This window comes from Zonotrichia leucophrys, chromosome 12 (assembly GCF_028769735.1).
Source record: "Zonotrichia leucophrys gambelii isolate GWCS_2022_RI chromosome 12, RI_Zleu_2.0, whole genome shotgun sequence".
NCBI classification, from domain to species: domain Eukaryota; kingdom Metazoa; phylum Chordata; class Aves; order Passeriformes; family Passerellidae; genus Zonotrichia; species Zonotrichia leucophrys.
The window spans coordinates 11,880,821-11,907,495 of NC_088182.1; the positions used below are offsets into that span (position 1 = coordinate 11,880,821).

Here is a 26,675-nt window from a genome sequence, read left to right on the forward strand (position 1 = left end):
GGACTGCTTGCAGAGAAAGGGCAGCTGAATGGTAAAATATCCTGGGCAGATCTTTCCACAGCATGTATGACTTAGCTACAGAACCTCACCAGGGAGCACATACATGAGCAGGACTCTGCACTCAGATCTCCACTGCCTGCTTTGTCAGACTTACCTGGGATGTGATTTCCCATGTATTTTATGTGCATTTCATGCAGCCCAACTTCAGTAGGAGCATATTTCACTGTTACTGTGCCATCTTTATTATCCACGATATCTGGTGTATCCATCTTTCCAGAGGGCATGTGTACTTCACCTACAAAAGGCCACCATGGGAGTTACAGAGGGAGAAGCTGCCTGCTTCCCCTCTCCCACCCACAGAGAATTGTCTAGCCATTTTAAACAAGCATTTTAAATTGTTAAATTCCTTACCCACAGGCACAAATAGGAGACTAATGGGAACACTAACCAGACATGTTTTCTACTTAAGCTACATGAATACAAGGCAGTGGTAGACATCTGGCAAACAGTCCTGTGACCTTACAAACTCTACAGGCAGGGCTGTCTGCTGCAGCCACGGAGCTTTTCGCAGCAAGCTGCATAAAAAGCACTGATCTACCTGGTAGCAAGATGGTCCCTCTTCTGCTGCACTTTTGAAAAGGAAAATTTGACTGTTCCTTCAAACTGGGACAGGCCAGGGCTTGGGTTGGGATTGCTGAGCTAGAGGGCAGAGGGGACACAGGCCTTGTGTGCAGGAGCTTAGTGCAACCAGGGTGCTGCTGGAGCAATGCTCTCAGCTGCCAGACCTGGAGAAGAGGGGTCACCTGCTTTGGAGAAGGTATGAGTAACAGGAATGCAGAATTAACTGCTTTATAGCATCTGCAGAAAAGAAATAATGGAGCTTAGCAAGGATGCATGTAGCTGCTCCAGAAGGGAAAAAGCATCAAGAGGCCCTATAGTGCAGTAGCTCACAGCCTAGCACTGAGGCCACAGCAACACACCAAGAATCCCCTCACTTAACTCAAACCATTGAAGGGCCATATCCTACTCATCCTCAGCGGGTGCCACTCAATGTGAAGTTAAACAGCTATATTGCTGCCAGGATACAAACCTCCCACACACATTGTGGTCTAGACCACCCAGTCTGTTAACTGCAAATGGATAAACACACTAACAAAAAGCATGATCTCCCTGAGAGGCACTCCAGGTACCTGTTATTTCTCCTTTCCTTACAGCAAATGGGATAACCATATCAAAGGGCCTGAACCCCATGCCGTTCATGTCTCCAACAGGAACATAAGCTTCTTCTGTAACCTAAAGCAAGCAAAAAGATGGGTCACTTCAAAAGGGCTGGTAGAGCCAAATGAGCACTGAGCAACTCCACTGCAAGCACAAGCAGAAGAGAGTGTGATTATTGCAGCCAGCCAAGGACTGGGCTCCACCAGAGCAGTGTCCGGCCAAGCTCTCCTTTACACCACACCGCAGAGCAGAGCAAATCAAACACGGCGCGGATGGAAGACATGCTGGAAAAAAGGAAGAGATAAAAATGGAACACAAAGGGATGGAAGACAATGTAGTGCACACAAGACCCAAAGTGGCTCCATCTGAAAGGATTTAGTTGCTTAAGGCCTGGAAGAGAAAGTGATTTTTAAATGGGGCAGAATGATTGCAACACAAAATGGACAAAAGAAACAAGTTTCACAATGCGACTCTGAACTCAAGACACTGTGATTTTACTGGGAAAACAAAGCAGTGCACTCAGGGTGCTTTTGCCAACAGCAGACATTTCAGAAGTGGAAGCTGTGGGTGCAATGATCCTCTTCATGTTTACATGAGTTTATTTGGAGACTCCCTTCAAGCAGCAAAGAAAAAACAAGGTCTGGATCCCAAGAACAATTGAAACAATTGATGAAACAGAAAGAATGAACACAATGACCAGAGCAATCAAGCAGTCCCAAGAAGCAGGCTGTCATCTGAAATGGAACACAGATGGGGAGCTGAAAAATGTAAAAATTGTGTACCCAAGGGCGGAATCCGGGCGGGGAAGCGCCCACTGGCTCCTGCGACTGTGCGGCGACATCATCTGCATCTACAGCCTGGGCAGGGGCAGAGGCACGTTAGTTGTTATTAGATGTTATTCTGGCATGGAGGCACTCCCACCTTCCACAGCTCAGAACACACTGCTCCTTCCAGTTCAACACCTTCCTCCCACTCTGTAGCCCTCCCAGTCCTCTTGCCATAGCAAAGACCCGGATCCAGTCAGGGAAGCTGGGAAACTGCCCTTATCCGCAGGCACTGGAGGGAGCCACCAGTGGCACAGCAAAAGGACAAAGCCAGTACGTGCCATTGTTGCATGCTTGGGAGGGAAGTGGAAAGCTCTGTCTGAACACTGGTGGAATTGAATATTAGACTTGCTTTCTTATGGGACTGATGCAGTGAGGGAAGGGAAAGGTTTAAGCCTAAGATGGGAGTCCCTGAGTGCTGTGCACCATGACACGCCAGCTGGGCGGCAGGGGAGCTAGCTGCTGTGGGAAGGCTGCTCTGGTTCATGCACTTGGGTGAATGACCCAGCCCACATCCAGCCATAGCAGCAAAGCCTTTCTTCTGATTCATAGCTGGGACTGCGTCGTCAAGGCACCAAATGTGTTTTCCTCTGGCGCAGCCGCTCTCCTCACCAAGTGTGCCAAGAGCACGACTTGCAAATTCCCATCTCTCCCATTAACCCAACACGAGTGGCTGGGACTGACACCCACGCAGGCAGCTCCCCCAGGCTCAGCCATCCCAGCCCCTCCTGCCCATTCACACCACTGCAAACCACCCTAATGAAACAACTCACTGGAAACTTCTGATGGATGGACTCCACTGAGAAAACCAACGCAAAACAGAAATGCTGCTGTTTCAGTGTTCTCTGTCCCCAGCTGAGACACCCAAGTCAAACACATAATGTATCAGTCAGCTAGGAAGTGGGAATTTTGGCTGGCCAGGATTGGGCTCCCTGACCTCAAGAGGCATTTCCTGTGGTGAACCTTGAGCAGTGACCAAGGGAGTTGTTTCTCTCAAGGAAATCTTCAGCCACCCATAGCAATCTGCCAGGATGACAGGTAGGAAGAGCCAGAGCTGCTGGCCCCAGGGACTTGCCCGTGAGCCCCATCTGGACTCAGTACAGTCCTGTGATTTCAGGGACCAAGATGCACCAGAGGCTGCTTGGGCTGAGATTACAAGACTGAGAATTGTTTTGCCAACACAGAGAGATGTTCTTCACATGAAGGGCCTCTGTGAGCCCTGAGAGGCACCTGGTCTGCTTCTCAGGGGACTGGGGTATTGTTTGCTAAATGTGGACTGCTGCACATAGGAAGGAAGATAATTAGAAGGAGGGAAAATTTGGCTACAACAGTTTAACTAGCACTTAAAAATAATTTTTAAGTGTGCGCTAACGGTCTGCTTCCCTGGGATCTGTCAGCAGACCATTCCTTATTTTATAAAAAGTAAGAGACCGAGAAGGCAGAGCACTGTATCTGACAATGGCCAACATAACTAGTTGTAGAAGCTGATTACAACCACCCTTACATCATTTAGGAAAAGAACTACTTGGTCAGGAAATGAAAAACAAATTTCTTCCAAAAAGCCAAGTCTTCATCCTCTGATGGTTTCTATCCCACTTCACTTAACCTCACTGCCTGCTCAAAATAAGCTCTGCAAAGAACACGGATTCATTAGCTCCTGCTAGCCTAATAAATATCTGAACATTTACACACAGAGTTAACCTATTGCTAAATAAAACACAGCAGCAGGGATCCGAGTGGGAGGTACTTCTGGAGCAGAACTGGCTAAGCAGAACTGGCTTACCATGACGGTGAAAGGACTGTTGGGAATGTCCACCCCACCAAAGCGGACATAAATCACATAGGTCCCTGGTTTGGCAGCAGTGTAGAAGATATCGTAAGTCCCGTCCTCATTTTCAACAACATCTGCTTCAGCTTCTGTCCCATCTGGCGTGAGGACGGTACACGTCACTTTTCCCTTCCCTGCTGATTTGGCGTCCACCACAAAACCAACCTCCTCACCAGTCTTCACAGTGGGTGCAATTCCAGGACCTACAAGGCAATTTTAGTTACAGAAAGTGTTCACAGGACAGTTTTCCCAGGCAGACTGCCTGTGAGGTGCCTGGGGAGCATGGCACCAAGGCACTGGTCCCAGGGAGCCACAGATGTGGTTTTGGGAGCAGATGTACAACAAGGGACATTTGTAAAACTGGTCAGCACAGTGGTATGCTAGAGCTGGCTACCAGTTCTCCTTCTCCTCTGCAATCAGAGAGGCTGGATGGGAAGAGAGAGGAAAAAAAGCTAAGTTTGAAGAAAGCAATGCCTAAACCCATACTCTTATCATCCTACTCCTTTATGCAGAGCCAAAGGCACATTCTTCTGCCAGCAACTCAGCTTCACTGCTTTAACATAAACCTCTCTGTGTAAGCAGATATAAAAGGGCGCAGTAGCAGCCACGGCCACACTTTCTCCACCATTATCCACACAAGATTTTCCACTGTTCTGCCACACATCCCGAAAAAAGAACACCATGTAACAATGCCAGAATTGAAGCAATCAGATCTAGCTTGAAGAACACTGTGTTTAAATGAGAACTATTATGTCTTATTTGCAGTAGTACATATTGAGTACTCCTGCTTCTGACCCTCACTTGTTACCAGGTAAATGGCTCATTTTCAACTGGCAATGAACCTGCTGGTTTAATACATTGGCAGTATTCCAGCACTTACTCCTACAGTGATTGCATTTCAGCTTTACAGCACTGAATCAGAAGCACTTCTTGAAAATGGGAAATTTTAGCTGGCATCTGGCAGTAATCTCCATCTCAGTTACTTTCAATAGCTAGTGACTTGAGTTACTTTGAAGAGTATCAGATTTACCCATTAAGGCATCTTTTAAACATATTTTGATGATATCTCTTAGTTTTTTGATTATATCTCTTTTTTTCTACCATTGTGTCAGGAATGTATTTCTGTTTAAAACAATTTGATAGCAGCCAGCTCATGGACGGGCTTCAGGTGCACTCTGACTGCACAATGCCCACACACTCTCACAGGTCTACAACAACAGATTAAGTTTCCCCATTCCATTTGGCCTTGCCTATTTTATTTATTTATTCTACAATCAAAGGACTTAATGTTCAGTGGTATTCTTGTAACTAGTTCCTGCCACTGCCTCCTGGGAGGTGGGAGCATGCCACAGTGACCGCCCAAAGCCATGTGATGAACGCACTGTGTGCTCCTACAGCAAAAAATCTGGAGAACTCCTACACCAAGGTAGTGATTTTTTGAGTCATAGTAATATCTTATCTTTAGGTTCTCTTCTTCCCAAAATCCTGTTCAGACCCAGGCCAATCTTGACCACATAGAAAAACAGCAGAAACCTTCACTAATAACACCTAGCCTGAATAGCCTTTGCACATGACCAGCTATTTACATCCTCAGAATTAATTCTGTTGTAGCTTGCAATGAAAAGCTTCTTGGAATGCTCACTGTGCAAGGAACAGGATGCAGTGGACACACACATATGAGTTATTTTTAAATCACATTCACTTAAGTTCTCAGCTGGATTTATTGATGCCAAAATAAGCATCAGACAGTTGCATCTGGCTGTTTATAACAGCCCAGGCAGTCTGACAGATTTTGCTAGAGGCTGAAACAGATCCCTGCTCACCCACAGGGTGGACACTTCTTTATCTTTAGGAACACCCCTTCTGTAAGAGCAGCCAGACTACACAAGTCTCAAGCATGTCTTCTACACCCATCACATCTACTGTACCATGCTCAGAGGGCAGCTTTACACCCAGCACAAACAACAGCAAAGAGAGGAGCCCAGCACTCACCTGTGGCCAAACACTTGCTGGCATCCCCAGCTGGAGAAGCCCGGATCCTGTAGGGAGAGGCCGGGATATCATCTCCCCCATACTTAACGCCAATGGTGTAGCGGCCCGTCTTGTCAGGGACATAGGTGACCGTGTAAGTGCCATCCTTGTTGTCATGAATGTCCACTCTCTTGGGTTTGCCCTCTTGGTCCTGAGGAATGCAAACCAGAAGATTTCAGTGCTACGAAGGTTTTGATTTTCCTTAGCTGGACATCAAATCTGCTCACAATCACACTTAGGTGGTCTCAAATAGATACAGAACTGCAGCTTTTTGAAGTTTAAAGATATTTTGCTCAAAGACTTTGTAACAAGAACAGAGTATTAGGAGCAGAAAGATATCAGACCACTATAAAATAATCAGTACTATCATTAACTACTCTTTGGTTGATATGAGAATGTTTATGAGACCAGCAAGCCATTTTAATGAACTTTATATTAACTGTACGAAGTTCAGGCTTCACTGTCATACTGATGTTGGAAATTAGGAACACTTCCCTGTTCCCTGAGGCACAAATGGGCAGTCACACTGGGCAGCTCTGTCCTGAGTGAGCACTGGGTAGCCTTGGGCAGCTGCTCCCTGAAGGGTCTGAGGGGAGGGGGAAGCCTTACTGGAGTCTGCTGTCAGCCCTCCTGCATGAGGCATCCAGCTGCTGGCACACTGCAATGTCTACAGCTAAAAGCAGGTCTATGCAGCCCCTTCAACTACCATTTCCCATCAGCTGCAAAGCACAAAGCATTTTGGAAAGTCTTCCAAGCCTGTTTATAGGGAATCGCATGTTGACTCAGTTTTGTATTTTATGACTTAATGCTGCCTGGGGTACAGTATAAGCTGCAAAGGACTTGAGGTTTTAGGTACAGCACAAAAGAGCTTACTTCTTTCAGGAAGGCTTGAGAAACATTTGACATTCAACAGCTCAGAATAAGAAGCAAACAAATGCTGCCAGAAGGATCACCTAATGCACTTCTACCATACAGGACTTGTGGAACTTGATCTTCAAAGCTCCAGCCAGGCTGGGAGCTCTGATAAGCATTTTGGATCCTTTAAGAGCACACTTACACACCAGAATTAATGGCAACTGCTTTGGTGCACCTGAGCAGGCATTGAGACAGGAGAGGAGCAAGAATGCAGAAGGGCAAGTACAACCAGGCATACCATGACCTAGGCATGCCAGAGCTCAGCTATGTGGTTTATGGTCCACTAATCAGACACCTTTTCACTGAGGCCACAGAGTCCAGGCACCAGAAACTTTGGAAAGAGTAGTAACAAAGACAAATCAAAACATTCCTGCAGTATCTCCTTAAGCAGCTTATGACTTCTGGCAACCTCGAGGGAGATGTGTGATCTAATTTATCATAATGTGATGCTCAGAGCAGTCGTTATCTCATGGCCTTGCTGAACACTGCTAGAAGACTGCCTCCATTTCAAATGCCAGTATTTCCATAATCTTACAAGAAATTACTTATGTCATTTTGGGCATTTGCAGAGTGCAAGGTTAGGCACGAGCCAAACAGACCATATCTGATCACTTTAAGACAAAAGTTTCACAAAAGCACTCTCAAGAGCTTCACAAATGCAGAGTGCAAGACTTTGCTGTACCAGACTTTAGTGTCCAGTCAGCAGTCCAGTCTTCAGGACATTGGGTGTGTTGGGATGAAGCTGTGGACACTTCTGAAAGGAGAGACTCATGCCCACCTAGAAAACATGTTTCCTGTCCTGCTTGGTTCTGTTACTTACCGTGATCTGTACAGCCAGAAGTCCCTGCCCAGCATCCTTAGCATCCACAGCAAACTCCACAGGCAGGCTGGCTAGAATGCCATAGGAACTGAGCCCTGGACCACTCGCTGTCACCTTACTGGCATCATACGTAGGAAGCACCTTCACCTTGAAGGGACTAAAAGAGCAACCCATTATTTTCCCTCCTCCCAAGTCAGTGGCTGATAGTTGCTGCAGTACATGCTATACAGCCCTCTTACACTGTCTGCTGCTGGTGCAGTGGGCTCAAAACACCACTGAACCCCAAAGTCATGCAAGGAGCTGCACTGGTTAAGTAAAAAGCACCACACCAGTCTGTAAATGGTGCTTATGTGCTAGGAGAACACCACTGGATTGTTAAATCTTCAGTTCTGCAAACCTTACCTTCGAGGAATCTCTTCATCAGCATATTTGACAGTGATCATGTAGGGTCCCTCCTGCATAGGGGTGTACACCACCGTGTGGGTGCCATCTCCATTGTCTACCACATTAACAGGTCCCACAACTCCTAAAAAAGCAACACATTCTTTTCTCAGCTATGCTATTAAAATAGTCATTTGCTGCACAAAGCTAAAGTATGGACTGATCATTTATAACAAATTTCAAATTTTTTTTGATGAAAGCAACAGGCATGGATCAATGATCAGCTTCCCTTATTTTATATTCAAAGTCATTGACTTGAAATAGATTTTTTTATCCACTGCTGTCTGGGCTCCCATCTTCTTGCTGTAAACAAAAGCTAGCATGAAAATACTGGAAAAAGATCTGCCTTTTGGTACAGTCTAGGTCGAGAGCAATTGCTAAAGGTGCATTGAAGATCTTTCAAGACAGAAAATGAGTAATGCTTATAATTGTCTGTACTGTCATTTACAAGATTACTTCGTATTATTGGGATTCATTGCAGAGAATTGAGCTCTAAAGCCAGCTGGTGTATAGCATTCACCAGCTGTCTTTCACAATCAGGTGTTTAGAAAGGCAGGCTTGCTGCCTAGGCAAGAACACCCTGCAAGCTGCCAAAGACCTAAGCAAGCAGGATCAATTATTTCAATTTGCATTAAGTTAAATCTACAAAGATTATGTGACATATCAGTTCAGATCAACACACAAAGCAGTCTACAATTACAAGTTGGCTTTAAAACACAGAAAGGATTAGTGGTAAAGCAAGCACAAAAGAAATGTATATAGCCTGCCATGCACAGCCTAAAAGCAACACCGTTGGTTTCCCACTCCCTCCTGCAGATGATTCTTGCTGTTGCCAACCGGATTTCCAAGAACCAAAACTGCCAGTAGTTAGTGAGAGTTCAAACCTGTCTCAGTGTCACCCTTTGGACCACCTTTAAAGAAATCCGAAATTGCTTTCAATGGGGAGCGCCATCCCTGGGAATCCGTCTCATCCGCTAGAATTAAACAAGTGTTACCTGCAGGGCACCTGCACAGCAAGGCTGACACTCCAGTGCAGGGGCAGCTCTCACCTCCAGCAAGGTGAGACTTGCAGCCAGCAGGTGCTCACTGACAAGATACTCTGCCACTGAGACACTGCTTTCTAGGTTACTGCAAACACCATTAATCCTATCACTCCAAGGGCCTTGCTGTTCTCTGGGGGCCACTGAGCAATTTCATCATTATTCAGAGACTCCTGCAATCCACTGACCCAGGTTTCCCAAGTCACTGTTCACGTTAGATTTTGGATTTACTTTTTGATATCTAAAACTTAACACACAATTGTTCACCGGTGATGGTTAGTCACATCACTTCTCCCAGCCCTGAAGATTAGGCGAAAGCCATCAAAGACTCTGTCTAAAGCAGCACTTCCTAGGACACAGCTCTCTGTCACAGCATGATGTGGGTCAGCTGCTAAGGGGCACACAACAGCTGAAAAGGAGCAAGGGAAATGCTCACTCAAGTGGCATCGCCACCTTTGCAGGCTGGGCAGAACCATGTTACCTGCCCAAACACAGATATGGGTGCAGTCAGATGGAATACTTTGGTTCTTACCTCTGGGTCCTGTCACCACCACTTCAAGAGGTGCTATTCCTGCCTTGCTGGTGTCCACAGTGAAGGACTGGGGGATTTTGGCTCGAACAGCTGTACCCAGACCTGGTCCTGCTATCTTCACCTTGCTGGGATCCACAACATCCTTCACAGGAACCTTGAAAGGACTGCCTGGAAGTTGACACGGTAAGTGTTAAACACCACAAGGTTAACAGTTACAGAGAACAAAAGGTCTTTTTTCTCTACCTTCCTTAGGGTTTTTTTATTACTATCCCTCTGCTGCAGGCAGGAATTACAACCCCACAGCCTCCACACCATCCCTCTGCTTCTGCAAAAGCTGGAAATGTAACGATGGTGCTTCTACAGTTTCACAGAATTGGTGTCAACCATCTGTGACCTATCTACTTCTCACACCTCAGGAAAAAAACCAAACATGAAAGAAACCAGAAGTGCAAATGAAGCATCATGGAGGCAATACATTTCCTTATATCTTGCTGTGTTCAGTATGCCAACAAAGAGAATGGGAACAACAGGAAACATCTCCTCTTACTGCAGAACAGGATCGTTAATGCATCCACACAACAAAGGGCTATTTTCATAACCTAAAGTATTACACACCACTTGTATATAATATCAGTTATTTGTCAAGGGTTAGTGTCCCTTTTCCTGTTCCACTCATCTGTACCCATCTGAGCAAATGCCACTGCCTTTTCTGCCTGAATTCTGAGGAAAAGCAGAAAGCCAAAATCACATAACATCCCATAGCACAAGGGAAATGCAGCCAATTGAGAACTCTGAATCCATAGTTTGACTTCATCACTCTTCTGAAAGCCACTGAGCAAGAGCTCTTACCAGGAATATGCTCTCCCCCATATGTGATGTTAACGTCATAATCTCCTGGAACATAAGGAATATACTCGGCACTGCAGCTCCCATCTTTGTTATCTTTACAGCTAATTTTAGATTCTGAAGGTCCTTCAACAGTTATTCCAAGGCCACCAATTCCTGCCCCTCTGCAAGAGAGAAACACACATTGTTAGAATCACCTGCTTCTAAAGCAGGTTTGTTGTCCTCACATGTTCCAGCTGCATTTTCATCCTTTTTGGAAACGTGGTATCCTGACTTCCAATGTTCAGCCTTCAATATGTGCTGCCATGCAAAGCTGTTCAGCATTGCCTCGCTCAAATTTTGCTAGAATTTTCTTCTCAGTAACTATCAATCCCTAATGTCAAATGTTTGCAGAGCAGAGTAGATGATGAGGTAGCACACAGAGCCATCAGCTGGACACGGCTTGGACTTTTTATAAATATTTGTTCTGAGTTTCACATCCTGCATTGCACACACCACTACAGTCCTCCCCCCCCCCCCACAAATACTCCTTCAAGATCAAACAGGCCCCATCACCTGGTGACAACTGAAAAGGCATTGGGCTGATTTGTGAAAGCTTCTGTAAGTCCAGGTCCTTGTGCCTTCACACGCGATGGATGGCAGCCCTCTGTGACATTCACTCTGAAGGGACTATTTGGCACAGGCACACCATCGTATGTCACATTGACTGTGTGTGGACCTATTAAAAAGAGGCAAACATCTCCTGAATTCCCTAAAAATGCTCATGACTTAACATAGCTCTACAAGATGCTACAGACTTAAATGTCTGTATATAGATAAGAGTTGCTTCATGCATTTCACAAGACTTTACAAGTGTTTTGTAATTGAGATTCCATCTACAAACTGTTCTTCTAAAGACAAGTTACCATAAAAGCCAGTTCTTCAAGTTAAAATAGAGCTACTTCCTGCAGAATTAGCTCCTCTGCTGGCAGACCTCTTGCAAAGATGCCAACAAGTTACTGGCAGACCTCAGGGGTTTGCCAAATGGAAGTGGTAGAAGAGCTGCTTGCTCTTGGTTTTCCCCTTTCAAGTAAAAGAAAACAAGCCCCAAGGTTACCCTTTTCAAATGGCGTGTACTCCACTAAATATGTTCCATCCGCATTGTCCTGGATGAGACAGTCTGTGGGGGAGCCAGAGGGGCTCGTGATCTGTGTCCTGATGTGCTCACCACCAGCCTTCGTTAGAGGTCGAGCATCCACAGTGAACTCAGTTGTAGCTTCTCGGAACACATCTACAGGAAATGTTTTGAAGAGTCACTTCAAGAAGTGCAATATATTCCAACAACAAAACATTTGGTGAAGCAGCATGATAAACAGCTTGTTTGGGAACACGAGACTCCTGTCTGTCCAAGGATCACCATGGAAACACACACAGCTTTTACAACTGTCAACATTTAGAACACACAGAAAGGACTAAAAGTCCTACAAATTCCGATAACAACAGTTAATCTCACCTTTTCCTTCGACTCCTGGCCCAAACACTTTAACTCTGCTTGTGTCCACAGCTGGCTCCACTTTGACCCGGGCTGGGAATTTAGGCACTTGCTCTCCTCCATATCTCATCTTGATTGTGTACATGCCAGCTGAGAGTGGCACGTAGGTAACGACATAGGTCCCGTCTTTGTTATCATCGATCTGCACCTCGGCTTTGGAGCCAGTATCTGACACCATGTCCACCCTCAGGTCCCCGGGCCCTGCTTCTGTGCAGTCGACATTCAGCAGCCCTGCCTCGCCTACTTTACCCCGCTCCAGGCCTGGGCCTGTGGCAATGACTTTAGAGACATCAAACGGCATTTCTATATCTGCCTTAAAGGGCGAACCAGGAATGTGAACTTCTTCAAAGAGGATGTTTACAAAATACTCTCCAGGCTTCGTAGGCAGGTAGGAGACAGAGCAGGTTCCATCACCGTTGTCCGAACATTCAATTTTAGCTTCACACGGGCCTTCCACCGTCAAACCCAAACCTCCGGTTCCTGCCCCTTTGGTATCTATTGTGAATTGGGCTGGCTTTCCAACAAGGCCCCCTCGAAGACCTGGACCATGAGCTTTTACCTAGAAGAGAATATGCAGTTGAGCTAAATGGCCTTTTCCATGTTACTGCTAGAAGACTTCCTAGTTAGACTTGCTTGTATGTGGGACTTGATTTACAGGCTCTTAAAAATACAGAGAAGGCACTCTCTCCTTTGCCACTCAGCCCTACATTTTTACAGTAAAAGTTGTTACTTCTCCTCCTAAGAGGTTTCTAGGCAAGGATATTTATAATCTCACCATAGCTATACATATACATATACATTTTATACATATACAGCTATGTATAAAATGTATTTCTATGGGAAATAAAAGGTGGAAATGTTAAAATATTTGATAGCTGTACACATGTTTTTCTTAAATATATTTCCTTAAAAATATCATCTTAATACATCAGAGATGCTTATCAGGCAGACCTATTAAACTGGGAGTGATACCTAAATTTGCTACATTGTGCAAGATATTTGCCATATTTTTGATTAGTGGAACATCTTTTCCAATACAGCGTTACAGGAATGAATTCTACAAGTCAGAGAGGCTGCTAAAAGAATCGCCGAGCACTGAGTAAGGATGTTCCTGGGTATGTTTTGGCCAAGACCAAGCCAAGTCTCATGCAGTAGCCCACAACTCAGTTTTCAGATATCAGTTGCTGTTACAGCCCTATGCTGTTCACTCACCTTGGAAGGGTCTGGGGGTAATGTGGCCTCCACAGTGTAGGGGCTCCCTGGGATTGGGTTGCCATCATAACTCACATCCACCACATACAGTCCTTCTTCCCGTGGGATGTATTTTGCAGTGCTGCACTCCTTACCCAGAACTGGTTCCACCAGACATGGCACAGCTTTCCTCATAGGACTGGAAATATTAACCTCCAGTTTACCTTGCCCACCAGCTCCTTTGGTATCAATTACAAATTCTTGATCCTTGCCTACTTCCACTCCTGAAAAAGACAAAACCCATATTACATCACTTAACATCAGACAGCAATCCAAGGAGTCTCCCATGCACACACCACTGAGGGAGCAGGTACTGGCAGAGCCCTACCCAGTCTGCATTCCTCTGCAGGCAAAAAACCCTCCCAAGCCAAACAACAAAAAAAACCCAACCAAAACCAAATGCTTTGATTAATTGACATCACAAAGCTACAGGGGAAAACAAGCCTGTAAGGTGTGGTCTGAGACTATTAGAGAGAGGCTCATTTCAGGAAAGCAACAATATTTCACAGCCTTAAGTTCCCTCACTTTTGGAAAACAAAAAGACTGTATGAATGACACTGTGCATTGTAAGAGTTTGATACATTTGAATGGCCATCTAGCCCTCAGGAAACATATTTCATCAGTAAGTGCTCTGTTCACCACAAACGACCAAAGCCCAAACACATGTTTTCTCCACATTACTTTGTAATCTTAGCAAAAAAGAAAAAAAAAAAAAAAAAAAAAAAAAAAAAATCTAAAAAATTGAAATTTGGCCTTCAAGAGGACCACCTAAATAAGTGTGGTAAAGTTATAAAGTTGGAGCTACTTGATCCCCAGCAGTAGCACGTTAAAAAGGAGATTGTTTTGCCTGCTCCTGTTCCAGCAGGACATGTTGGCTATCACCCAGACTCCAGAGACCCTTCAGAGGCTTCCAGCCCACAGGTACTTACTGTTTTCGAGTCCATTGACTATAACTTTGCTTAGGTCTAGAGGAGCAGCAACACCCACTGTGAAAGGGCTTTTAGGGATAGGATCACCACCATAAGTTACCAGAACCTTCATTGGACCCTAGGTGGAGAATTTACGTGTTAGCTCAGTTCCTCACTTCACAGAGACACACCAACACTCAAGCTGTACACAACCATTTTATCTGGTCACAGCCAAACTTACTGGTTTATGGACACTAAAGCTCACACCACTGCAGCCCTTCAAAGTACTAAATGGTTTTTATTTAATACAGGAAGAGCAAAAAAGACAGTTGTTTCCAACATTTAATTAGACTATATTCAAGCTGCCTGGCAAAGCCTCCAACTCAGGCTGGCTCCCACTCCTCCAGTGCTCAGACCCGACAGCTGAATGAATGTCCCACTGCTCCAGACCAGGTATCCCCTTCCACCACATGGAGAGGCCAAAGCTAAGACTGCAAAGAGGCCATATTATTACAGCATCTGAAATACCACGGGTTTAAGCTCTACAAGTCAGAAAGATTAATGCTCTTGTGTATTTTGGCTGGAATGCTGCACAGCCACGGCAAGCTCCAGCCCATGATGTGTGTTCCTTTTATTCTCTCCTACCGCAGTCCATATTTTAGCTATATTCACTGTTTGCTTACTTTTCACTCTTGGCTGGTTCTGCTCCCAAGTGAAATAATCATGGATGTTTCATGCAAGCTAGTGAAGAGCTTCCATGATTATTTTTGGTTGTTTTTAGAAAACACATACACAGGTAGCTCTAGCAACACCACGAGATAGATAAGACCAAATAAACAGCATTAAACCAAGGCTGCTCTGCAACTGACGCTGCCCCTCAGGAATTTAACTACCTATTCCATCCTTCCCTGCTCTGAGGAGTCCACATTCACAGCATGGAGGGACAACAAGACTACTCTAATTGCTGAGCAGCCTATTTTCATCTCTTAACCACTGCTCTCCTGCCACTGCTCTCCATGAGCATCTCCTTTAAGCCCACAGCACTTCCATGACCCATGGTACTTCTCCAGATGGAAGACCCAAGTGGAAAACCTGGTTTGGGCTTGTTTCACTGGTGATTTTCAGGTGAAGCACAGAAATCTGGTACTGCTCATGAACACATGGGAGTACAGAGGAGTGCTCCCTTCTGCATACCAAGCCTGACTAAACAAGCCAAAGCCTCTCCAAACAGGCACGCCAGCCACATCCTGAGATCATGCAACTGCTTTATCAAAAAACAAACGTTAGCTCTATGATGCTTCCAAGAACTCTGAACCAGCACTATCAGTTAAATAATACTGCACTTTTCTTTATCAGTTCACTTTTACATAGCTCCACTCAAAGAAGCTGGGGCAGATGACCTAGTACATTTGGTTGTTCAGGAGAACAAGAGTAGCAAAGCACCTTCATCCCAGCACCAGAGCACCTATATCCTCAGAAATACAAGATTTGTGCATTCTGGTATTTAGTGGCCCTTTACAAACATACAAGTACAGTGCAAGGAAAAATGCTTCTAGCTATTAGGAGCTTCCACTTTCAGCTCTTTAATGATGCTGCTAGAAAGGCACCAACTTCATCACTTGCCTACTGGGAACTAGTGCAGCACCACTCACTCTTCTTTTTGTCCCTGCTCTGGCTTGCACTCAGCTCCTTTGACACCAGCAGCCTGCTGACAGGCAGCACACCACAACCTCAGCTCTGCAGGACTGCAGCAGCTGGGGCAGCAGGCAGCTCCATTGTGGAGTCTGGGAAGGCTTGCCACCTTTCTTCTTCAACTGATAAGGTATGGAATGATGATGTGAGCTGTGTGCTACTGCATCAGTATCTCTCCTCGCCATAGAAAAGAAAACAGTGGCAAGCTATCAATAACTACACCAGAAAAACTGCATTACTGCTTTCCAACTCCACTGCACGCATTAGGGATTCTGGGGAACAAGATACCCTGGCAAGTTTTTTCTGCTTTTTCCACTGTGCACAGGTGCTAGGGAGGGAGGTCACTGCACTACAGCAACACAAGTTATTCACTCCTGTACCTCTACAGGAGTTGGACATACCTGCTGTATGGGCGTGTACCTAATAGTGTGAGAATAGTCATAGTTGTCAATGATATCCAGATCCATCACTGCCTCTCCTGGCACTGAGCTGCTGAACTGCACATCCAGTGGTGCTTTTCCAGCTCCCTTGGTGAACACAGTGAAGTGTGTTGGTTTGCCACTTTCCACACCTGAAGAAAAATGTTAATTCTAATTTACACACAGCTCACACAGAGAAACTCTCCTCAAGAAGCATTCAGTACCAATAAAGCCCAGTCAAGCAAAATATCATGGGAAAAGCATTGTTTGCAACTGCCTGACCCCCCACCCTGCTGCTGCATCCCAGCAATGCTCAGCCAGGCTGTGACCATCCTGCAACAGCTCCTCAGGATCCAGTATCAGTCACACTACATGAACCCAGCTCTCACCAGTTTTGTTCAGCCCAGGTCCTTCAGCTTTCACTTTGCTGGCATCGTGTGAGGGGTCCACCTTAACTCTGAATGGGCTGGCAGGAATTTCCTGCAACAAAAACACAACTCCCAAAATAACCAAGTCACTCTTCACTAGCCAAAATTAAACAGGTAATAGTTTTAAGATAATTCTGCTCTAATTCCAGCATCTTGAGTAAAATTTCACCTCACTTAAACATTGTCTTACTGATTAGTATAACTCAAAATACAGGACAAAGTTAACAGCTGGAAGTTTGTCTCTCTCTGTTTTTTATTTTTAAGGAAAAAAAATTTTCCCTATTTTCCTTGAAAAGCAACTTAGGTTTTTTACCTTCAGAAGGCAGCCTTACCCCACTATGGAGACCACATTCATTATGCCAGTCCAACACATTACACAAACTTCAGTGTCCCAAACCAACTCCTCTCACTTGTATACATGAAATTATTACAAAAGAATTTTCCATATTTTACATTGCTATAGAAACAGCAACCAAACCAAGTGCATGTGAGTGGATGTAGAAAGAGACAGCTGTGAACTGGCAAATGCATGGTGATCAAAGAGCAGAGAAATGGATTCTCAAAACATCAGGCTGCAAAACGAAGATTACAAACCTCTCCTGCAAAAAGCACTTTAATAGTGTAGCGCCCGGCCGCAGGTGGTGAGTACTTCACTGTGAATGTATCATTAGCATTGTGGATGATGTCGAAATCTATGTCCTCTTCCTCACTGCTGACCACACGAGCATCACACTTAATTCCAACACTGACATCACCTAGGAAAAGCAAGTGGAGGTTTGCTACTGGACAGCACAGACACTGCCAGCCAAAGAGCCAGACCATTCCCCCTTCTAGCTGTCTGAGTCACCATGTTAACTAATGAAACAGATCAGATCACAATTCACTGCAATGCTCTGCTTCCCAAGGTTTTTCCACAAAATAAGGTAAACCAGCATGGAACATCATCCCCTCCTTGCATGACCTGTGATTCTAATACCACAGAACAGCCCAGCCTGCTTTTACCTTCTCCTGCATCTGTGCAGTCCACAGTGAAGTGGGTCGGCTCACTTGCCTTCAGGCCAGTCCTCTCCACACCAGGTCCAAACACTTTGACTTTCTGAGGATGACTCCCTTGACCTATAAGGACCTACACAAATTCACAAGGGTCAGAATCACATCTCTGTCACACTTGAGATCACAGCCAAGCCAGAGCATTGCTTGGAGAGGAGCTACAGGATAACAGGCACAAATGAATGGCCCCAAATCGCTCAGGCTGCAGCTGGGCTGATAGGAGACCACCACATGAGCTTGTAAAAACAGAAAGATTTATACAAGTGGATAGGTTTCTAAAAAAAAGGAAGCAGAAGGGCACACCTCCTTGAAGTCTACAGAAGGGCTTTAACACCCTAGTTGTACTAACAAGTAGTTGTGAGCACCCATGTCCTATTTGGCTAGAACTAAGAACTATTCATCTCTGTACTTACCCTAAATGGGCTATTGGGCACATTGGCTCCTCCCCAGACAACAGAAATTGTATGCTTGATTGGTTTAACTGGCACATAGGAGCAGGCAAACACACCATCAGACTTGCTCTTTATCTGGATATCAATAGGGTTTCCTTCTCCATCCTAAAAAGCAGTAATACAAGCAGAAGGTTCAGGTACTTCAAAAATGTTTGCGTAGTTTCAACAGATCAAGACTGTTCCAGAATGTGTCAGGATTTTTTTTTCTCCAGAACTGCAGTTCAAAAATACTGAAGAAATATGCAATTTACACTCCTGCAAGTCTTCCTCATCTAACACTTGCTCATTCATACACCATCCTACAACACATAGAAAATTCACAGGCTCAGAGACACTTCAGTGCTTCCAAATGACAACTCAAGGAAATTAAACCTTGCTTTGCTTCCAAGTAAGGAAGCAAAGCCATGTACTTCATATACTTCAGAGCAGTCACTTTGTCTTCAGTTGTTGCCTGACTACATTACACAGATCAAAGCACAGAGCTTTGACTTGAATTACACATGCCCAGAATTAAGTGGTGTGTAAGTGAGTAGGAATACTTAAGGCATTTTTCTAAACAGTATTAAAGTCCTTTTGCTGCAGTTTCACACAGCTGCCTTTGGGTTTTTACCTGTGCATACATCTTCAGAGGTGCTTTCCCAGCATCCTTGGTTTCAACTGTGAACTCAGCAGGCTGATTCACTATACAGCCAGTCCTCTCCAAGCCCGGGCCATAAGCCTTCACCTAAAAGAGCACCTCAAGAGTATTAGTTTGCAGTTCAGAAAGAGAAACAAAACTAAGTGATTTATGTATGAAGACCTGCCCCCTCCACAAACCCCATGAAGCATGTGATACTACTTCAGCAAGTTTTCATTACATTAAATCAAAACCACAACAGTGTTATTTGAAAAAGCTGAGGAGTATCTGGCTGGGTAATATCTTGGCAAATTCAGAGCTTTGAGCAGAGGCAGTTTAAGGGTCTGCTACCAGAATCCTTTAGAAGTATCTCTACTGCAGTTACATCCAAGACATGCTGTGCCATGGGTGAACTCCTGTGTCTCACCTTATCTGCATTGAAGTCTCCTGAAGCCGGGCGAATGAAGGCCATGTAAGGGCTGTCTTTTATGTCCTCATCATCACACATGATGTGCACAGCATATTCACCAGGCTCTTTGGGCCAATACTTCACATCACATGAGCCATCATTCTTGTCATCACACTCAATTTTAGCCTGAGAAGGGCCTTCTATTGCAAAGCCTGAAAAAGGAACAAGTAGGTTCGTCACATTAGGTTTGTGGTGGCTGCTAACTTAACACCACTTCCACAAATAGCTTTTTGTTAGCCTTAAACATGCCTGATCTCTCAGTGACCCTTCTTCAGCAGTACAGGAGATCATACATCCATCATTCCCTTCTGGATCTCATCCCACAAAACCACAGATTAACACTCTCCATCACACACACTCCTGTCTCTAGGACATGCCTTTGATACTCTATAGATGTTAGTGTTTAGACCACAATGTCTTACAGACATGGTTTTTACTGTTGGGAAACCTATTGTTTCTTGTGAGTTCACTGCTAGCATTGCAAGATACAAATATTTCAGGGAAACTCAGTCCAGTAACATACCAAGAGAGCCAACTTCTGTGCCAATGGACTCCACCACAAAGTCAGCTGACTTGCCCACAACTCCCTCGTGCAGTCCTGGCCCCCAGGCTCGCACTTTCTGAGGACCTGCTTCATGACCCACCTGAACTTCAAAGGGGCTACCAGAGAAAAACAAAGCATGATATTAGAAATGGGGACAAATACAGCACCTATGTTTTTCCCCAGGCATTTTAATGAGGGTCTACAGTGAATTTTCCAAATTAATAGATGCTACCATGTGGTGGCACAGGGCCCAGCAGTGTTTTTCTAGCAGAGATGTCATCCAACCCATCACCATCTTCCACCACAAATCCTGAGTGTCAAATACTTGCTCTGCTTGCTATAGCTGTGGACATTGAAACAGAGTCCTTCAAAATCTTACAGCAAAGTCCAAGCTGCATGATCCACCATGTTTTATTAGGTTTTTTATTAATGATTTTGTGTTAGAAAGACTGACACAAGTCACCCTTCAGAGCTTTGTCAAGCTGCTGCAGCCCAAAACCAGGCTGTTAAAAACAAAAAGTTAAAACAACAACTTGCCACTAACTTGTCTCCCCAGTTCTTCTTCAAAGGTCAGGGTTGCTTTAAAAGCCTATCAACTACACAACCCACTGAAGGACATAAAAATGCCCAAAAAGCTACTTTTGACTCACCTTTTTGGGATGTTTTGCCCACCCCATGTAATGGTGACAACGTACTTTCCTGGTGTGGCTGGATAATATTCAAATGCATATATACCATCCATAAAGCCTTTTTGTTTCACCAACTCCTCCAAGCCCTCTGTTGAAAGATCAATTCAGCATTGAATTTAACAGTTTCCATCCTGCTTTCAATTACTCAGACAAGTTCATGTTTTCTAGTATTTATTTTAGCTTGCAAGAATAAATTTCTTCCACCAGAAAAAAAAAGGTCAGGTTATAAGGGAAGTTAGTTCTATGTGCCCTCTAGGACAAAGACAGCAAACACTTCCAGAAGAAATACAGCAGAAAGTATTTTAAGTTACCAGACTTAATAAGTTCCCTTGTGTTTTATTTTCTTAGTCTGCAGTATGATGCATGTCATATGTTAAAACAAAAAAGCTTAACATTTGTCAGACTTTGTAACCACAAGTATGCAGGGAATGCCTACTTTTCATTTTCTTCAAGATGAAGAATTTAGGAAGAAAAGCTTAATACGCTGAAATTTACATTGATATGTCTGTTGCTTTTTTTCCCCCCAGCCTGACGAAGCCACACAGTCAGAGCTCTGTGTGTGTGGAGGAGGTGAAGGCAATACAATGCACCTTTGAATGCTGCTCCAGGCAGGGGGAGGTGGCGGGCTCAGAGTACCACACAGGGACTGCTGCTGGCGGCCACATGGGCCAGCGGCCCCTGTGCTCCCATCCTCCCAGGCAGAGGGCCACATCCAGGGCTCAGGACCAAGGGACCTGGGGATGGATCCTCATAGATGGTCTCTGTCAGCCTATGGGGTCCTTTCCTCCTCTGCTTGCGTGCCTAAGCAGCTAGTGCCACCAGGAATACAGCTCTGAGCCATTCCCAGCTTTATGAGAGCAGGATTTCCATCATGCCAGAGACCATGGTGTGTGACTTGCTTCCACAGACTGCATGAAGATGCAATGTGTACCCATAAAGCTTGGAGGCCACAGCAGGCAGATGCATGGATTTTCTCAGTTTTGCTAACTGACACATTAAAACGGAAAGAACTAAAACCAGATATAATCTTATCCAGCCCTGCAGATCAAAACCTCCACAATAGACACAGATAAACCATTCTGAAGTCTGGCTTTTTATACAGATCCCATCAGTTCCATCAGGACACCATCTCCTTCCTGCTCTTCCTTTTCCCAGGCTCTGCTCCTCCCCCTTCTCCAAAACACATGCACAGCACAGATACACCCCAGCACTCACTTGGTCCCTTTATAGTCACTCCAAGATCTCCGCTCCCTGCTGCTCTGGTATCCACCTTGAAGTCGGCCGTCTCCCTGATACGGACGCCCTTGGGCTGCAGGCCTCGGCCAGTGGCACGGCACGCGCTGGGGTTGCAGGCTGCAAAGGAACTTCAGGCATTACTACTGTCTCTGATCTCAACATAGCCAGCCTAGCCAGCCTGGGACAAGCTTCAGTTTAACACTGACTCAGGGCAACCACAGCTTAGCTTTCAGCAGAAGGTTACAGCACTAAGGCAGACAGATGTGAGTCTGACCAGCGCCGTCTATGCCCCCTGGCTTTTAGGCAGTAGCAGTCAGTGCCACCAGGCAACACTGACCCTGTCCAAGACCATTTTTTAGAATGACTGCAAACACTGAAGCCCTTCTGCTTTCCAATTCATAGCCACTTATCAATACAAGACTTTTACACAGCTATCACATAGAGATATTTGCCATAGACACAACTTTCCTGACGCCTTTTGCATTGAGGCCCACTGCAGCGTAGGGTGAAGGGTCCCTTTGCAGATAAGCCCCAGTGAACAGTATAATTCTGCTGGTCCTTCAGAAGCACGTGACTGGGATAACTGCTATTAGCAAAGCTGAGTTTTGCCTGTGCTTCGTTAAAAGATGTCACATCAAACCACCCTTGCTTGTCACAGTTCACACTTTCACAGAAGCAAAGTCACCAAGGCCTCTGCAGCCTGAAGCAGGGTGGGGCAGGAGGGTTACACATGGCTTAGGCTTCTCTTGGCCTCTTTACTCCAAGCACTCTTCTGGGCCTGCAGAGCGGCTACAGAAATTTTGCACACTTAGGAATAGTTTTCATTACACAATCCCAGCTGTCATGAGGTTTTCAACGCCAAAGACCTGAGAGGTTTGAAGAGACTTACAAACAACCACAGCTTCCCAGCACTGTAAACCAAACACGCATTTTCCTCAAGCATGCCGTGCTTACAGCAGGAGCACAAGTCTGCCAAGCAGCTTGTTAGGTTTTCACTCATTATACAACAGCTTATAGGTTTTCCCCCCACCCCCCTGCAGGAGCCAACATCACCCTGTGTCCTACACCGGCCGGTGTGAGTGGGGATTGTGTGGCATCTGCCAGCTCTGAAAGCTCAGTGGAACACACAGGAGCGTGGCTGACGTGGAGTGGGAACAGCTTGCAGAGCACTCACACAGCTGCGTCAGGCAGCCTGTGGTTAAGCCAGTTTCACTGACTGGGTCACACAAAGCTTCAGTTCGTTTGCAACTTTCCTCCCCAACCCCAACAAAACCAAAAATCCTTTTGGCTGGGACAAGCTGCAGGCTAGAAGCTTACAAAGAGCAAACACGACGGAGCATCCTGCACACCTCTTACCAACTATGAAGCCATTAGCAGTGAAGTCCAAAATTCCACAAATGGAGGGTAGCTCAGGAGAGATGAGCAGAGATCTAAAAGCATAGGAGCAGGTAAGGATGGAACAGAAAGCAAATTCGGTGTCCGTTAAGAAGGAAAACAGTAAATATAGTCATTTGAGGAACAAGGGTAGAAAACAGCAAGACACTGCATAGCTGGATAAATAACTCAAAAAAATTCAAAGGGTAGCTCAACATTTGTAAGTCTAGGCAGAAAGGAAACTAGCAACAAAAGCCATATTACTGTTAGAGAGCACTAGTTTACTCTGAGAGTATTCAGGTGACCCACTGAAACAGGACCAAGACGTTGAAAGGTACAGAGAATATAAAAGGCATGATCCAAGCATATTGTGTGACCACATCCAAGGAGAAAAGTGCCCATCTACATTTGTATGCATTTTTAAAAAACATACCCTCTCCAATGAGAACAGTGCAAGGAGTTTTGGGAATTGCCTCCCCAGCAAAAGTCACTTTGACAATGTGAGGACCAGCTTGAACAGGTTTATAGGTGCAACGGTAGACCTGGTTGCCTTTGTCTTCCACTACAACTTCAGCAAGGCTTCTTCCCTGAGGATCCTCCACTTCCACAATCACGTCACCCACACCAGCACCTGCAAAGGAAACAAGCCCAGCTGAGCCTTGGCTTCCCCACCAGCAACAGGCACCCTGTTTCAGACCACCACCAGCTGTCTGGGCTCAGCCAGACATCCTCTGCTGCCAATTCTAAGCACAGCCTCTGTGTTCAGCTTTTGCTGACAGCAATCAAACATTTGAGCAGAAAGTGGGCAAGACAGCATGGTGGCATTCCACAGAGTCAAACTGACAGGGCTCTGCTGCTCTAGCCACAGGGTTTCACAACATAGCACTGAATATACATACAGCCTGGTCACCCTATGGACACCACCCTGTAGCATCTCTATCACAGATCAGCCCACAGCTTTACCAGTCAGTTCAATCTCTCAAGCTTTGAAGTGGTTTAGATTAAGAGATTGGAGACAAATGAATGCTGGTCTGACAGGGATTCTCCCTGCTGGACTATATGTATTCACTTTTGTTCAGACACCTGCTCCTCTCACATCTTATTCAACTCATCATACAACAGAAACAGTTTTCTATACACTTTCAGAGGCCAGACATGTCTTTACATGATTCAGACCACTCCCTCTCCCAATTAGAGGCTGAACATAATACTTGCCTCACTATAACCACATTTAATTTTATTTCTAAGCTCCCTCAGGCAGAAGGCAATTCCAAATATGCTACTCAGCATATTTTGGTGTTTAAATGCTACAAGTAACTGCCCTAAGTAGTTTCACATTGTTCTAAACGAATTAACATTTGTAGCATCTTATTGACTCATTCCTCTAGGCTACAGCATTGGCCTAATAGCAGGTAACAAATAATTGATGGAGATGCCCTAATGAAGATAGTAACCCTCTAATAATTACAATAGAGGTTGAAACCAGTTCATCATTGAAGTATGAACTCAAAGTAGCACTGCAGCAGGTTCTGTAGAGCTAAATATAGAATCCACTACACATTTACAGTTGGCTCACAGTTTATCTTTCACATTTATGTTCAACATGTCACATTCTTCTTCAAAATGAGCTGGGGAAAGAAACCAGCCAGGAACTTGACTGCTGCCATCCAGCAAATTCATGGCAAATTTCTGGGTCAGGATTAGCAGCCTCTTGCCCCAGCTCAGCTCTGCACTTCAAATATTTCATACACAGCTGAAGCCTTCTGAGCAGCCCAGCTATTATTTCACCTGTGAGTTTGATGGGGCTACAACTCCTCATCCACTTTACAGCTATTTTTCCAAGGCCTTAGGTTCTCACATTTGAGGACACCGCAGGACTTCCATCATCACTCATCCTGCTTACCTGCTGTATAGAGGTCAAAGTAAGTAGGTTTATTGGCAATGTTCCCTGCTGCCTCCAGTCCTGGTCCTTTTGCTGTCACTTTGCTTGCATCTCCCTGGGCTTTGTCAACATTCACTTCAAATGGGCTCTTTGAGATGTGCTGCCCAGCAAACAGGACTGAAACCTAGGGACAGACAGCATCAGCTTGGACCCATCAGGCAGAGGGAGAGCTCAGATCACCACCATAAAGCTAAGTGCAGGGTCAAGCACCTGCATTCCTAACACAAAGACTCTTTCCCTCAGAAAAGTCTGTCCCACAACCCATCTGTCCCACAACCCTCATCAGATCCATGCTAACTGCTGCCACCTTCTTAAAGTTCCATTGATTAGAGTCAGGCACACCAGCATGGAAGCTTGAATCAGGATGTGCTAATATAAGGTACATCTTCATCCAGCAATAAAGTGGCAGCAGAACTTGCATTTTATTTTTTCAGGCTGGCTGTGGGGACCAGCCACCCTACAGGATCACCCATCATAAACCTGTGACTATGGGCATCCAGGGACAAAGGGAGGGAATCTTTCTCTGCAAAATCCCTACAGTGTACAGTACCATCAGCAAAGAGATACCTCACAGAAACAACCTGCTGTTTTCACCTGCATTTCTTGTGACAACCCACAGAACTGGCTTTGTGAGTTGCACAAAGTGGCCCAGCTGTGGCACTTGATACCCAAACACACATGTTTCTCCCAATCCCCTTGCAAAGGGAGCAGCCCAAAAGCCAGATGGAGAATGAAGGCCACATCAATTTAACTTTTCTTCAGGATGCCTTAGCTGGCTCTTACCCATCAGTGAACAGGGAGCCCTCAGGGGCTCATGTTAACAACCAGCAGAGCAGTGTGTCTAGCAAGAGAATACTGATTATTGACACAAAACTCACCTTGTGAGGTCCTGTCACCCTTGGAACATACTGTACTGAGTAGGTTTTGTTTTTGTCACTGGACGGTGTTATCTTCGCCTAGGAGAGAAAACACATCCCTCATCAAGCTGTGCCTACACATACCAGCTGAACTTTTTACTGATACTGTCATCTATTTCCAGAGTCAGCACTGTTAGATTCTTGTTGCTGTGAAAGCAGGGATCCCTGCTATCCCCCTCTTCTCACATGGAAAAAATCCCATTGGTTTTGTCTTTACAAGAGGGGAAGCAAGCTACCATCTTCCCAAGCCAGCCCTTTGCTTTGCTGTTAATTGCTGTATTGAGGCAGGCCAAGAGTGAGGAGACAGTAAGTCCAATGTACAGCTGTATTTCTCTGGAATGCTGTAACATGATCAAGTGGAACACTTGGATGAGAAGTTTCTATAAACATTAAAACCAGCATTTTAACTCAAAATGATTCATGGCATCTAAATAGCTGCTTTAGCCATTCTTGCAGAATGAGTAAATGCAGACAGTGATTTACTGATGTATGTTATCTAAAAGCAGGTCAGAGTGTACTTGGCCAGTCAAGCTAAAGCTCTGCAACTACTGGACACTGGAGCTGTGTTGCTTAGTTGCAGGTAGTGACTGTTTTTCAAGGCAATTATGAAGAAAAGTTGAGGCTTCTTGCACTTCAGATAAACTGTATTTTGCAATTTCTTT

At 45.1% G+C, this 26,675-nt stretch overlaps 1 protein-coding gene across 4 annotated transcripts in view; it reads right to left on the reverse strand.

Moving 5' to 3' along the window:
- The window catches only part of FLNB (filamin B), an 88,361-nt gene that overhangs the window by 14,901 nt on the left and 46,785 nt on the right, over positions 1 to 26,675 (reverse strand). For 3 of the 4 annotated variants that reach the window (XM_064723658.1, XM_064723654.1, XM_064723656.1), the window contains 27 exons: positions 25,975 to 26,052; positions 25,058 to 25,220; positions 23,588 to 23,785; positions 21,760 to 21,897; positions 20,506 to 20,632; positions 19,835 to 19,971; positions 19,270 to 19,463; positions 18,837 to 18,950; positions 18,188 to 18,331; positions 17,727 to 17,850; positions 17,319 to 17,479; positions 16,686 to 16,776; positions 16,279 to 16,448; positions 14,207 to 14,324; positions 13,239 to 13,501; positions 11,988 to 12,585; positions 11,592 to 11,765; positions 11,051 to 11,213; positions 10,499 to 10,659; positions 9,650 to 9,817; positions 8,039 to 8,162; positions 7,637 to 7,793; positions 5,863 to 6,052; positions 3,826 to 4,073; positions 2,001 to 2,075; positions 1,191 to 1,293; positions 155 to 295 (listed from right to left, as the gene is read on the reverse strand). In XM_064723658.1, the coding sequence (XP_064579728.1) occupies positions 155 to 295; positions 1,191 to 1,293; positions 2,001 to 2,075; positions 3,826 to 4,073; positions 5,863 to 6,052; positions 7,637 to 7,793; positions 8,039 to 8,162; positions 9,650 to 9,817; positions 10,499 to 10,659; positions 11,051 to 11,213; positions 11,592 to 11,765; positions 11,988 to 12,585; positions 13,239 to 13,501; positions 14,207 to 14,324; positions 16,279 to 16,448; positions 16,686 to 16,776; positions 17,319 to 17,479; positions 17,727 to 17,850; positions 18,188 to 18,331; positions 18,837 to 18,950; positions 19,270 to 19,463; positions 19,835 to 19,971; positions 20,506 to 20,632; positions 21,760 to 21,897; positions 23,588 to 23,785; positions 25,058 to 25,220; positions 25,975 to 26,052 (4,522 nt within the window). The remainder of the gene's footprint in view (positions 1 to 154; positions 296 to 1,190; positions 1,294 to 2,000; positions 2,076 to 3,825; positions 4,074 to 5,862; positions 6,053 to 7,636; positions 7,794 to 8,038; positions 8,163 to 9,649; positions 9,818 to 10,498; positions 10,660 to 11,050; positions 11,214 to 11,591; positions 11,766 to 11,987; positions 12,586 to 13,238; positions 13,502 to 14,206; positions 14,325 to 16,278; positions 16,449 to 16,685; positions 16,777 to 17,318; positions 17,480 to 17,726; positions 17,851 to 18,187; positions 18,332 to 18,836; positions 18,951 to 19,269; positions 19,464 to 19,834; positions 19,972 to 20,505; positions 20,633 to 21,759; positions 21,898 to 23,587; positions 23,786 to 25,057; positions 25,221 to 25,974; positions 26,053 to 26,675) is intronic. The other variant, XM_064723657.1, reaches the window with a different exon arrangement.